General features: G+C 35.5%; 1 protein-coding gene across 14 annotated transcripts in view; it reads left to right on the top strand.

Annotated features, from left to right (window-relative positions):
- The window catches only part of DLG1 (discs large MAGUK scaffold protein 1), a 270,955-nt gene that overhangs the window by 80,175 nt on the left and 175,738 nt on the right, over positions 1-15,042 (top strand). For all 14 annotated transcript variants that reach the window (XM_024994948.2, XM_059888069.1, XM_024994955.2 and 11 more), the window contains exon 5: positions 13,736-13,900. In XM_024994948.2, coding sequence (XP_024850716.1) covers positions 13,736-13,900 — 165 coding nt within the window. The remainder of the gene's footprint in view (positions 1-13,735; positions 13,901-15,042) is intronic.

The following is a 15,042-nucleotide window of genomic DNA, read 5'->3' as shown; positions in this document are numbered from 1 at the left end:
TCCCATCACTTCATGAGAAATAAATGGGGAAACAGTGGAAACAGTGTCAGACTTTATTTATTTGGGCTCCAAAATCACTGCAGATGGTGACTGCAGCCATGAAATTAAAAGATGCTTACTCCTTGGAAGGAAAGTTATGGCCAACCTAGATAGCATATTAAAAAGCAGAGACATTACTTTGCCAACAAAGGTCCGTCTAGTCAGGGCTATGGTTTTTCCAGTGGTCATGTATGGATGTGAGAGTTGGACTGTGAAGAAAGCTGAGCGCCGAAGAATTGATGCTTTTGAACTGTGGTGTTGGAGAAGACTCTTTTGAGAGTCCCTTGGACTGCAAGGAGATCCAACCAGTCCATTCTAAAGGAGATCAGTCCTGGGTGTTCATTGGAAGGAATGATGCTAAAGCTGAAACTCCAATACTTTGGCCCCCTCATGCAAAGAGTTGACTCATTGGAAAAGACCCTGATGCTGGGAGGGATTGGGGGCAGGAGGAGAAGGGGATGACAGAGGATGAGATGGCTGGATGGCATCACCGACTCGATGGACATGAGTTTGAGTGAACTCCGGGAGCTGGTGATGGATAGGGAGGCCTGGCGTTTCATGGGGTTGCAAAGAGTTGGACACAACTGAGCAGCTGAACTGAACCGAACTGAAGGGAAAGTAGGAAATTTAGTATTTAGCTTTTATAGCCCCTATATTAGAGAAAAGCAAAGAAAACATTGTAATATTAGGTCAGGCAACTTACAGAGTCTGAGTTAATGATAAGTGCAATTTTTTTAAACTGAAATCTGATTAATTGCAACATCTGCTAATAGATGTTCCTAATCAGTGGTATGTCTGTTTAGTTGAAATAAAATAGTAAGGTCCAGTTGGAGCTCTCTTCACTTCTTTTACTTCTTTGCTACAACCTTCAGAAGCAAAAGTAAACTTTCAAAAACCTATTTTTGGATTAGTTCTGCTGAAGTATAAGGAGCATGTCCCTTTAGCCTTAGAAGGTTCCTTCAAACCAGTTTACTAAGCATTAATAGGTGACTTAAAATATTCTTTCTTAATAATACATTTTCAAAATAGACACAAATTGAGGAATATTCTAATGAATGACCAATAGCAAACTGTTCCTTTTAATTGGTTAAGAATAATTTTTAACAGTAATGTTAAATACCTTATGTTAAAGCACAAGTTCCATCTGATATATTTTTTCTAACATTGAATATACTTTTTTCTTGGCTTTGTTGCAAGACTTTGACACTGAACGGATATCTTTAGTGTACTGTTCTGTTTTGGTGGTTTTTTTTTTTTTGACCGCACCATGCAGCTTGTGGGACCTTAGTTCCCCAAACCTAGGCCCTCAGCAGTGAGAGCACGAAGCCCTAACCATTGGACTGATAGGGAATTCCCTGGAAACCTGAAAGATATTCTTCAGGACTTCAGTTAATTCTTCAGTCTTTCAGGATGCTGTGTTAAATTCCTTCCTTAAAGTGAATATTTTAATTAAATAATTATTTCATGTATTGGTAAATAGTTTCTAGTAGCAGTTTTCTGGAGAAGGCAATGGCACCCCACTCCAGTACTCTTACCTGGAAAATCCCATGGGCGGAGGAGCCTGGTAGGCTGCAGTCCATGGGGTCGTGAAGAGCCGGACACGACTGAGCGACTTCCCTTTCACTTTTCACTTTCATGCATTGGAGAAGGAAATGGCAACCCACTCCAGTGTTCTTCCCTGGAGAATCCCAGGGATGGGGGAGCCTGGTGAGCTGCCATCTATGGGGTCGCACAGAGTCGGACATGACGGAAGTGACTTAGCAGCAGCAGGAGCAGCATGATGATGTATTCGACTTGCCAGGTGGCGCTAGTGTGAAGAACATGCCTGCCAATGCAGGAAACATAAGAGACATGGGTTAGATCCCCTGGAGGATCTTCTAGTATTCTTGCCTGGAGAATTCCATGGATAGAGGAGCCTGGCGGGCTGCAGTCCATAGGATCACCAAGAGTCGGACACGACTGAAGCGACTGAGCACGCACGCACGTGGTGATGTATTAATGTCTAGGCTTTCAGTTTCTTTATTTGAAAATTTATTACCTTTGAATGGACTTTTTCTTATATTCCTTTAAGAATGTATTGTTTTTAAATATATATATATATGTAATTTTCTTTTTCACAATTGTTACAAATGGGAAACTTGACAAGTTTTGAAAGGATATACTTAAATTTAAGACAAGCACCAATTGTTTGATTATATAACATTGAAATAGTGGAATTGTTTCAGAAGTTACAACAGTATATATGTCTTTTATAATTTTAAAAAGAAAATTATAATTTTCAGTCATTAATTGATTGATTCATTCATTCATGCATTCTCCCATTATTCATTCATTCAGTGATTATCTGTGCTTTGGAAATATAGCAGTGAAAAAAGGAAATGCTGCTCTAATTAGAAATTCTGTCAGCAAGAATGTTGGGATAAAAACTCAGTAAGAATAACTGTAGTGTGCGTAATTAATGATTTTGCTTTTTAGGCTCTCTATTAGTTTGCTAAAGCTGTTGTTACAAAATATACACTGAATGGCTTAAACAACAAAGTTTTATTTTCTCTCTCTTCTGGAAGCTGAAATCCAACATGCTGGCAGAATTGACATTTTTCTCTTAGATCTCTTTCTCTGTAGTTTGCAGATGGCAGTCCTTTGGCGACCTTTTATCATCCAGTTTCCTTTGTGCACAGGTGCCCCCTGGTGTTTCTCTCAGTGTGTTCACATTTCTTCTTAGAAGAACACCAGTCGTATTGGATTATTATACCCTACTGGCTTCATTTTAACAGAATCATTTCTTAAAAAGCCCTGTCTTGAAATACAATCCTATTCTAAGGTACTGGGACCCTAGGACTTCAACAGATGAATTTTGGATTGTACAGTTCAACCCCAAACAAGGACCTTATTAAGGAAAAATTAGAATTCAAAGTTCTACAAACATGTAAGGGAAGTTTTGAATGTAAAGCATTTATGATATATCACATCCTGGAAAACATTTCATTATGAAGTTTGCTGAGCATTCGTAAACCTTGTTTGAACATACTCTATCAGTAGTGATTGCCCAAAGAATAAGTAAGGGTGCTCTGATTTTTAAATATTTATTTTAAAAATTACTTGAATTTTTCAGATTAAGAAAGTCAGTGCAGCCTCTCCTTCTCAATTTGGCCACCCTATTCCTATTTGCTACTACCAAAGAAGAAATTTCTTGATCTTATATTTGGGAATGGAAGGTAGGAAAGAAGATACAGAATATTTTGGTATTCTGAGTTTTAATTTCAAAACAGTATTATCTATATGCATATATGCATGTATATGTGTGTTTGGCTGTCTATGTTTGGGGGAACCTAACATAATTTATATTGTAAGGATTTCAAGTTTTTAAACAAGGAAAAAGTACTGATATTTGGAATACAACCTGTTCATCAGTTGGAAATTATCTATAAAATTGTGTAGCAATAGAAGTTGTAGTTCCTGATTCATCCTGCAGAGAAAGAAAATAATAACTTTTGTTCAACAGTGTGTTTTGAGGAGTGAAGCAAATTGAGTGTTTTCCTGGACTTGAAGTCCAAGAGTGTGTTTGTTCTGATAGTATAGCTATGGGGATTTTTGTTTAAAGGGAAAACAAATTTACTTTAAACTATCTTTGCCATTTACTAGAATTAAAAATACATATAAAAGAAATCTTCCCCTGAATTTCATACACTGCTGGGAGCTCCTGGCAGAATTTTTAAAGGTATCCTCAGTTGGTTTTAGAGGGAAAAAAGCCATGCAAGTTTGACATATTTCACAAATTTTTTTCTTTCTTTTTAATTGAAGTATCAGATCAGATCAGTCGCTCAGTCGTGTCCAACTCTTTGCGACCCCATGAATCGCAGCACGCCAGTTGATTTATAGTATTAGTTTTGGATGTACAACATATGTCAGTCTTTTCATAGATTATACTCAATTTAACGTTATTATAAAATATTGGTATTATTCCCCATACTGTACCATATGTCCTTATAGCTTACTTATTTTACACTTAGTAATTTGTGCCTCACATTTAAAGTGAGTAATAATTCTTGTAAATTCCGTTATGTTCTTTACATTATTCTCATAAAGGTAGGTATCTGCTGTACAGACTGCCTTGTCATTTCTCTTAGCTAACAATCACTTAACCCTCCGTGTACCTGGAAAATTATTCCTCATTCTTTGTGGGCCTTTTATTTTTTTGTTACTATTTTTATTTTTGAATACTTTGTCATTTTATAATAATTTAAGAGGAATAATGAAACACTTCATTAGAAATTTTAATTAGAATCTAAACATAATGAATACAGTTTTAAAAATTAGCTTTACTATAATTGATATACAATAAACTGTACGTATTAAAAGAGTACAATTTTACAGGTTTTGACATGGGTATACACCTTTGAAACCATCATTATAATTGAGGTAGTGAACATATCCATCTCTCCTGTAAGTTTCCTTCTTTCAATCCCTTACTCTTGTCCTTCTCCCAGACTACTACTGGTTTAATTTCTAGATTATAGATTAGTTTGACTCTTCTAGAGTTTTATATAAATGAAATAATAAAATATATTCTATTTTATAACCTAGCTTCTTTCAGATTATTTTGTGTTTCACCAACATTGTCCCCTGTATCAGTGATTCCTTTGTTATTTATTTATTTTTTTTGGCTGAGAACTATTCTATGTATATAGCACATTTTGTTTTGAAGATATTTATATCCAAAATATAAATTTCTTTGGAGAAATGTCTGTTTAAATCCTTTGCCCATTTGAAAATTGTGTTGTCTTTTTATTGTTGAGTTGAAAGCCTTCCTTGTATATTTTGGATACTTACCTTATGCACTGTTTGTAGATAGCCTTATCAAATACATGATTTGCAGATATTTTCTCCTGTTCTGTGAGTTATTTTTTCACCTTTCTAATAGTGACCTTTACTGATCAAAAAAGTTTTTTCATATATGCTAAGTCACTTCAGTCGTGTCCGACTCTGTGCAACCCCATAGACGGCAGCCCACCAGGCTCTGCTGTCTCTGGGATTCTCCAGGCAAGAACATTGGAGTGGGTTGCCATTTCCTTCTCCAATGTAGGAAAGTGAAAAGTGAAAGTGAAGTCGCTCAGTCATGTCCGACTCTTAGCAACCCCATGGACTACAGCCCACCAGGCTCCTCCATCCATGGGATTTTCCAGGCAAGAGTACTGGAGTGGGGTGCCATATGAAGTCAGATTTATCTGTTGTTCCTCCCACCCCCTTTTTGGTGGCTTGTGTTTTAAATGTCATGCCTAAGAAACCACTGGCTAATACAAGGTTGCCTTTTCAGACTGTTCATGGGGTTTTCAATGGCAAGAATACTGGAGTGGTTTGCCATTCCTTCTAAAAAGATTATGCTCAAAATCCTTCAAGGTAGACTTCAGCAGTATGTGAACCGAGAACTTCCAGATGTACAAGCCTTTCGAAAAGGCACAGAGGAACCAGAAATTAAATTGCCAGCATTCATTGGATCATAGAGAAAGCCAGGGAATTCCAGAAAAACATGTACGTCATTGACTACACTAAAGCCTTTGACTGTGTGGATCACAACTGAGGAAAAATTCTTAAAAGAGATGGAAATACCAGACTACCTGACCTGTCTCCTGAGAAACTTGTATGCATGTCAAGAAGCAACAGTTAGAATCTTAAATGGAACAACTGACGGGTTCAAAAATGGGAAAGGAGTATGACAAGGCTGTGTATTATCACCCTGTTTATTTTAACCTCTGTGCAGAGTACATCATGTGAAAAACCAGGCTGGATGAATCACAAGCTGGAATCAAGATTGCTGGGAGAAATATGAACAGCCTCAGGCATGTAGATGATACCACTCTAATGGCAGAGAGTGAAGAGAAACTAAAGAGCCTCTTGATGAGGGTGAAAGAGGAGAGTAAAAAAGCTGGCTTAAAACTCAGCATTTGAAAAACTAAGATCATGGCATCTGGTCCCATCACCTCATGGCAAATAGATGGGGAAACAGTGGAAGCAGTGACAGATTGTCTTTTCTTGGGCTCCAGAATCACTGCGGATGATGACTACAGCCATGAAATAAAAGACACTTGCTCCTTGGAAGGAAAGCTATGACAAGCCCTAGACAGTGTATTAAAAAGGAGAGACATCATTTTGCTGACAAAGGTCCATATACTTAAAGCTATGGTTTTTCCAGTAGTTATGTATAGATGTAAGATCTGGACCAAGAAGAAGGCAAAGTGCCAAAGAATGTTTTTGAAGACTCTTGAGAGTCCCTTGGACTGCACAATCAAACCAGTCCATCCTAAAGGAGATCAACCCTGAATATTCATTGGAAGGACTGATGCTGAAGCTCCAATACTTTGGCCACCTGACGCAAAGAGCTGACTCATTGGAAGAGACCGTGATTCTGGGAAAGATTGAGGGCAGCAGGAGAAGAGCGTGACAGAGGATGAGATGGTTGGATGGCATCACTGACTCAGCGGACAGGAGTTTGAGCACACTCCAGGAGTGGATGAAGGACAGGGAAGCCTGCCGTACTGCAGTCCATGGGGTCACAAAGAGTCAGACTTAGGTACTGAACAATAACACAAGGTTGCAAAGATTTGTACTTAATTTTCTTAAGACTTTTATGATTTTAATTCTTACATTTAGGTCTTAATTCATTTTGAACTAGCCTTTTATATATCATGTGAGAAAGAGCTCTAATAAAACTTTTTTTTGCATCCAGGTGTTGAAAATGTATCCCTTTCTCATTAAATTTTCTTAGTACTCATGCTGAAAATCAGTTGACCATAAATCTTAGGATACATTTCTGGACTGTTAATTCTCTGTGTCTATCCTTGTGCTGGTATCACAATCTTGATTCATACAGTTTTGAAGGAAGTTTTAAAATTGTTAAGTGTTAGTCCTCTACTTTCTTCTTCTGTTTCAAGACTGTTTTGACTATTTTGGGTCTTTTGCAGACCTTTCTGAGTATTAGGCTCAGCTTGTTAATTTTGAAGAAAGCCAGGTGGGATTTTGATTGGGATTGCATTGAGTGATATATGAAAAACTTTTAATTGCTTTTGGAGGATGATACGAAGCCAATTTTTTATCTAACTTGAATACTGGTAGATAAAAGAACATGTTATTCATGTGTGAACCATACCAACAGGTAACCAAATAATGAAGACAACTCTTACATATTTGTGTGTGTGTGTGTGTGTGTGTGTATCTTTTAATAAATGAAAAAAGAATAATAGATTATCATCATTTTGCAACCCTCATGGAGTGAATTGATTTAGGCATTGAGTATTAGGAGCTCCTAATATTGCAAAAAGATATAACCAGACATTATGTGTTACTTAATAGAAGAACACAGTACCATCTATAGTCTAGCCAAAAGGATTAAACATGAGACTGATCAAGCTATTGCATTCTGCTGCCAGTTTGCAGGAAGTACAGAAGCCAAGGATACTTCCCCTGGTGGCTCAGTGGTAAAGAATCCGCCTACCAATGCAGGAGACATGGGTTTGATCCCTGGGTTAGGAAGATCCCCTGGGGAAGGAATGAGAACCCACTCCGGTATTCTTGCCTGGGAAATTCCATGCACGGAGGAGCCTGCTGCCCTGCAGTCCATGGAGTCACAAAAAAGTCTGACACAACTTAGCTACTAAACAACAACAAAAGCCAGGGGACCACACTGAATTGTTCCATGAATATGAAGTGATTATACTGGGAAGCCTACAGGTTAAATACCTTGAGTTTCTGAGTAATTCTGTGGAATATAAAGAGATCAAGGGGCAACTTATGTATTAGAAGATACATAAAATTTGGCGGGGGGAGTCTGAAAGATATAAAACAAGAAATGGTTCATTCTGAAAAGGAAAGAAAGAAATCACTAAAAATTTTATGTCTTTTGAAAAGTGAAAAGACAAAATTTTTAGTGATTTCTTTCCTTTTCAGAATTTCAGTGATTTCTTCTTTTGTTTTCAATCTTGTCAGACCCCTCCGAATTATGAATACATATGGACATTTATGGATATGCTTCGCAAACACATAATTGCATATACATACAATGTTTATACATACGTACACATAGATAAACTATCATTTTGCTTTAAAATGTTCAAAATGTGTTTGTTAGTTTTGAAACATGCTTTCCTCATTCAGTAGTTGTGTCTTCATCTTTTCCCCTTAGAAGAGGTAACTTTTTACCTAATTTAACTTCCACATAACATTTCCTTTCATATTATTGCTAACATAATTTTAAAAAAAATTAATGATACGCAGCTTATTTCCAATTTTTCTTTATTTCAAGCTAATCTATAGTGAATATTCTTCTGCATGTATTTCTCCCTAAGCTAAGCTGTGGAGTATCTTTAAAGCTGAAAATATAGTAACAAGTTTCCTTCCTTATAGTGTATCTATTGTTAAGGTATCAGATCAGATCAGATCAGATCAGTCGCTCAGTCGTGTCCTACTCTTTGCGACCCCATGAATCGCAGCACGCCAGGCCTCCCTGTCCATCACCGCTCCCAGAGTTCACTCAGACTCACGTCCATCGAGTCAGTGATGCCATCCAGCCATCTCATCCTCTGTCGTCCCCTTCTCCTCCTGCCCCCAATCCCTCCCAGCATCAGGGTCTTTTCCAATGAGTCAACTCTTTGCATGAGGGGGCCAAAGTACTGGAGTTTCAGCTTTAGCATCATTCCTTCCAAAGAAATCCCAGGGCTGATCTCTTTCAGAATGGACTGGTTGGATCTCCTTGCAGTCCAAGGGACTCTCAAGAGTCTTCTGCAACACACCACAGTTCAAAAGCATCAATTCTTCAGCGCTCAGCCTTCTTCACAGTCCAACTCTCACATCCATACATGACCACTGGAAAAACCATAGCCTTGACTAGATGGACCTTTGTTGGCAAAGTAATGTCTCTGCTTTTGAATATGCTATCTAGGTTGGTCATAACTTTGCTTCCAAGGAGTAAGCGTCTTTTAATTTCATGGCTGCAGTCACCATCTGTAGTGATTTTGGAGCCCAGAAAAATAAAGTCTGACACTGTTTCCACTGTTTCCCCATCTATTTCCCATGAAGTGTTGAGACCGGATGCCATGATCTTCGTTTTCTGAATGTTGAGCTTTAAGCCCACTTTTTCACTCTCCACTTTCACTTTCATCAAGAGGCTTTTTAGTTCCTCTTCACTTTCTGCCATAAGGGTGGTGTCATGTGCATATCTGAGGTTATTGATATTTCTCCCAGCAGTCTTGATTCCAGCTTGTGTTTCTTCCAGTCCAGTGTTTACCATGATGTACTCTGCATATAAGTTAAATAAACAGGGTGACAATATACAGCCTTGACATACTCCTTTTCCTATTTGGAACCAGTCTGTTGTTCCATGTCCAGTTCTAACTGTTGCTTCCTGACCTGCATACAGATTTCTCAAGAGGCAGATCAGGTGGTCTGATATTCCCACCTCTTTCAGACTTTTCCCCAGTTTACTGTGATCCACACAGTCAAAGCCTTTGGCATAGTCAATAAAGCAGAAATAGATGTTTTTCTGGAACTCTCTTGCTTTGTCCATGATCCGGCGGATGTTGGCAATTTGATCTCTGGTTCCTCTGCCTTTTCTAAAACCGGCTTGAACATCAGGAAGTTCACGGTTCCCATATTGCTGAAGCCTGGCTTGGAGAATTTTGAGCATTACTTTACTAGCGTGTGAGATGAGTGCAATTGTGCGGTAGTTTGAGCATTCTTTGGCATTGCCTTTCTTTGGGATTGGAATGAAAACTGACCTTTTCCAGTCCTGTGACCACTGCTGAGTTTTCCAAATTTGCTGGCATATTGTTAAGGTATAGAAATGTTTAATTTTGCTTTCACTAATTTGAGCATATAAACTGTTAAGTTTTGTAAGTATGTCTGTGTTAACTTTAATCTTACTCAGGACAAAGTTAGTAAATTCTTTTCAGTGGTTTTGAAAAAAATTAAAGTCTACATGTAAAAATAGATTGCTTATATCCTGTTGATTTCTTTTGTTGATGTTGATGGTTGTTGTTTTCTGTGTGATTGTACCATTTCACAGAAGGATATAGTTTAAAAAGTGATGCTGGAAGTTGTGTAGTAACTTTCAGTGGTCAAATTCATAGTTAAGTTTTTAAATATATATTTTACAGTATATATGTTTGTCAGTATACCACAAATATTTATATTCCTCACTAGTGCTGTTTCTTCTAAGAGTAGTTCCTGGAAGTATAATTACTAGAGAAGTAGAAATATTTTCAGGACTTTTAAAACATTTTTCCAGATTGTCCACCAGGAAAAGACCTCTACCAGGAAGCCCATTTCTCTGAATGTTGGCATTGTAATTTTTACTTCCTAAAAAAGATGAGCATGTTTTCCTTTAAGTTTACAGACCCAATTGTATGTCTTTTGTGAGTATCCCTTTATTATGTTTGTTGACTCATATTCTACCCCCCCATGATTTATAAGAGCCAGCCTGTAGGGCTAATAATCCTGTTTGTTGGGTTTTTTTTTTTTTCTGTTTATTGTTTTAAACATTTGTTTTCTTTTGTGCCTTGTTTGTAATTTCTTTATAGTGTGTTTAATTTGGGGATGGGTAGCTAAGTTTCTTTTGGTTTTGTGTATGTGTTTACAGATTCCCAGCCTGGGATGAAAAACATACACTTTTATTTTCTTCCCATTCCTATAATTATGATTTCTTTTACTGCTGTGTATGGTATGAGGTAGATTTGGTTTTCTTAAAATTATGTTAATGTTTTAAAAAATAGAATGTGTGCGTGTACACATGAGAGAGAAAGAGGCAAAGATTTTTTTATAAGTAAAAGTATTGCTATCTAATAAATAATTTTCGGTTAGAATTTGAAAAGGCTGAGTTTTTTCATTTGTTTTTGTTTTTTGTTTGTTTTGTTTTTTTTTGGTACAAGTTAATTGGATAAGAAGACCAGACTAAATTAGCTGACTTTGGCTTTGTATGTTGACTTCACTTACATATATCTTTAGAGATACAGTGTTCAGCTAACATTGGGTTAAAAAAATGGACAAATTAACGTTCAGTTTTCTTTTTCACCTAGCTTTGAAGTCTTATTTGTAGTTATTTTTTATTGTGGTAAAAATACATATGAGATTTACCACCTTAACCATTTTTGAGTTTGCAGTTCAATGGTATTAAATGCGTCTACATTGTTGAACAACCATAACCACCATCCATTCCCATAACTTTTAATCTAGTAAAACTGAAATTCTATGCCTGTTGAACAGTAACTCAGAATTTTCTCCTCCCACCAGCCCATGACAACCACCATTCTATTTTCTGTCTTTATGATTTTGACCACTTTAAGTACCTCATGTAAGTGGAGTCATACAGTATTTGTCTTTTTTGTGACTGGTTTATTTCACTAGCATAATGTCTACAAGGTTCATCCATGTTGTAACATATTACAGAATTTCCTTCGTTAGGGCTGAAAAATATTCCATTGTGTATATATACCTCATTTTGCTTATCCATCCATCCATTGGTAGATCCTTGGGTTTTTTCCATGTTTTAGTTACTGTGAATGATGCTGCTGTAAACACTGGTGTAGAACTCTCTCTTCAAGACCGTGCTTTCAGTTCTTTTGGTTATATGCTCAGAATTGGAATTCTTGGGTCATATGGTAATCATATTTTCAATTTTTTTAGGAACCACCGTATTATTTTCTACGGTGGCTATACTGTTTTACATTTATACCAGTAGTGCAAAGTGTTCTGATTTCTCTACATCCTTACCAATGTTTGTTTTCTGGTTTTTTTTTAAACCAGTCTTTTTTTAAAAATAATTCTTTTATTGAACTATAGTTGATTTACAATGTTGTGTTAATTACTGCTGTACAGCAAAGTGATTCAGTTACAAATATACATCCTTTCTTTTATATATATATATATTCTTTTCATTCTTTTCCATTATGGTTTGTCATAGAATATTAAATATATTTCATATATTTCTCTGTGTTATACAGTAGTACCTTGGCTGTTTTTTAGTAGTAGCTATTCCAATGATTGTCAGGTGGTACCTCATAGTTCTGATTTGCATTTCTCAAATGATAGTGATGTTGAGCATCTTTTCATGTGCTTACTGGCTCTTTGTATATCTTTTTTGGAGTTCTTCGCCCATTTTTTAATTGAATTGTTTTTGTTGAATTTTGGAAGTTTTCTATGTATTCTGGACATTAATCCCTTATCAGATATATCATTGGTAAATATTTTCTCCCATTTCTTTTTAGTCTCTGGATAGAGTCATTTGATACACAAAAACTTGTCAATTTTATGAAATCAAATTCATCTGTTTTTCTCTTTTGTTACTTCTGCCTTTGGTGTCATAGCCAAAAATTCATAGCCAAATGCAATATCTTAAAGTTTTTCCTCTAACAGTTTTATTCTTTTAAGTCTTACATTTATGCCCTTGATCCACCTTGAGTTAATTTTTGTATATAGTATTTCATAAGGGTTCAACTTCATCCTTTTATGTGTCAGTATGTGATTTTTGCAGCACCACTTGTTGAAAAGATTGTCTTTCACTACTGAATGGTCTTGGCACCCTGTGAAAAATAATGTGTGTGTGAGGGTCTTTTTCTGAATTCTGCTTCATTCCATTGGTCCATATGTCTCTCTTCATGCTAGTAACAAACTGTTTCGATTACTGTAACTTTGTAGTAAGTTTGAAATGAGAAAGAATGAGCCTTTCATCTTTTGTCTTTTTTTTCATGGTTATTTTGGCTATTTGAATCCCTTTAGATCCAAATGAATTTTAGGATGGGTTTTTTAATTTCCATTAAAAATGTCATTGGGGTTTTGATAGGAATTGGGTTAAATTTGCAGTATTGCTTTAAGTAGTATTGACATCTTACCAATATTAAATCTTCAACCTATGAATGCAGGATGTGTTTCCATTTATTTATGTTGTCTTTAATTTTGTTTATCAATATTTTGTAGTTTTCATGGCCCAAGTCTTTTACCTTGTTGGTTGAATTCATTCCTGTTTTTTTAATGCTATTGTAAATAGAATTGTTTTCTTAGTTTTCAGATTGTATGTATATAGAAATACAACTGATAGTTAATAGAAATGCAGCTGATTTTTGTGTGTCAACTTTTGTAGGATATAAAACACTGTCCCATTGCTTTGCTGTATTCAGTAGTTCTGACAGCTTTTTTGCTGAGTCTTTATTGATAGAAGACAGAGATAATACTGCTTCTTCCTTTCCAACTTGATGCCTTTTATTTCTTCTTCTTGCCTTATTGTTCTGGCTACATCTTCCAGTACCATGTTGAACAGAGGTGGTAAAACTGATCCAAATTAAACACAATATACATCCAAGTTTTCCCCTGATGTTGCAAGCCTTCAGCAGACTCGAGATTGGCAAAATTATATCAGACAGATTATGCCTGTGCAGCCATTACTTAGGTGGAAGCAACAGATTGCTGGTGTTTCTTATTCTGCCATCTTCCCAGATTGTGAATTATTTTTAATAATCAGATAACTTTATTAAAATATTGGCATGACTTTAAAATGGAGAACCATGTCTCTCAGACTTTCTGTGTTAAACCATAAAATACACTTTTCATGTAGCTAAATATTATTATTTGGGTAGTTATGAAAATCATGATTTGAATTGAATTCATGTTGCTTTTTAGAGCTTTCTCATATTTAATAATATTTTGTGTTTTACAGAAATACCGGTATCAGGATGAAGATACACCTCCTCAAGAGCACATTTCTCCACAAATCACTAATGAGGTGATAGGTCCAGAATTGGTTCATGTCTCAGAGAAGAACCTGTCAGAAATTGAAAACGTCCATGGATTTGTTTCTCACTCTCATATTTCACCAGTAAAGGTAAGATAATAACTTAATTTTGTTGCTATGAATTATTTGTTACTTTCGTTATTAATGTCACACATGCTTAGAGAGAACTGTTCTTTAATGTATGATTTTCTGACCTTAGTTTCTGGTTTTTATAGTTGTAAGAAATTTCATGTTATTTATTAGCATTCTAAAGATACTTAAAAACTGTATTTTATAAATAAATTTTATTCATTGATACGATCTTGAAGCCTAAGAGTTCTCATGAAGGAAATAGGTATTATATTTCAAATACCCACAATGAAATATTTTTAAACTTGTAAAAAACTAAATTAGTAGGTTCAGAAAAAGAGCTTAATGGTATCTTTGAAGTCCAATATGTGGCTTTACCTGACACCATCACCTTGTTTCTCCCCTCAGAAATAACCACCGTCCTGGTTTCACATGTTTAGATTTCTAATCAGTATATTGTTTCTTTTGCCTGCTTTTGTTTTATATAATTGGAATTATACTATGTGTAATCTCAACTTACATTTTTTGCTCAACATTATATTCTCAAAATTCATTATTTTCACTGCCCTAGAGTTTTCTTTTTATGAATATACTATAATTTACCTTACTTTTGATAGCTGTTATTTTCAGATTATTACTAGTGTTAAAAATGCGGTTAAAATTGTAGGTTATATATAACATCTTTACAGATAACACCAGATTATTTTTCCAACTGGTTGTATGATTTATATTTTCAACAGCAGTATGTAACAGTTTAAATTGATCTATAGTCTCATATTTTTTTTTTTTTGCCATTGTTTTGGATTTGAAGTAGCATCTTACTGTGATTTTAGTATTCATTGCACCATTTGATAATACTGATCATTTAGATTTCCTATTCTGTGACATACCTTCTCAAGAATTTTTTTCATTTTTGTATTGGATTTTTCCTTTTACTGATTTGTACAAGTTCACTATATATTCTAGATTCTAATCCTTTGTTAGTTGTATGTATTTTAAATAAGAATCATTTCCTACTAGTAGACCTTAAAGTGGCTTTTGTAATTCTCTTTGAGGGATGATTTCATATTACTGGTTAAAAAGTTTATATAGTATCACTAAGATTTTTAGTTAATAATTTTTCTAGGTATTTGTCCATTTCATATTTACTTTGAAATATTCTC

This window comes from Bos taurus, chromosome 1 (assembly GCF_002263795.3).
Source record: "Bos taurus isolate L1 Dominette 01449 registration number 42190680 breed Hereford chromosome 1, ARS-UCD2.0, whole genome shotgun sequence".
In the NCBI taxonomy this organism is placed as follows: domain Eukaryota; kingdom Metazoa; phylum Chordata; class Mammalia; order Artiodactyla; family Bovidae; genus Bos; species Bos taurus.
The sequence above is the reverse complement of the archived record's forward strand: the minus strand, read 5'-3'. Positions and strand labels throughout refer to the sequence as shown.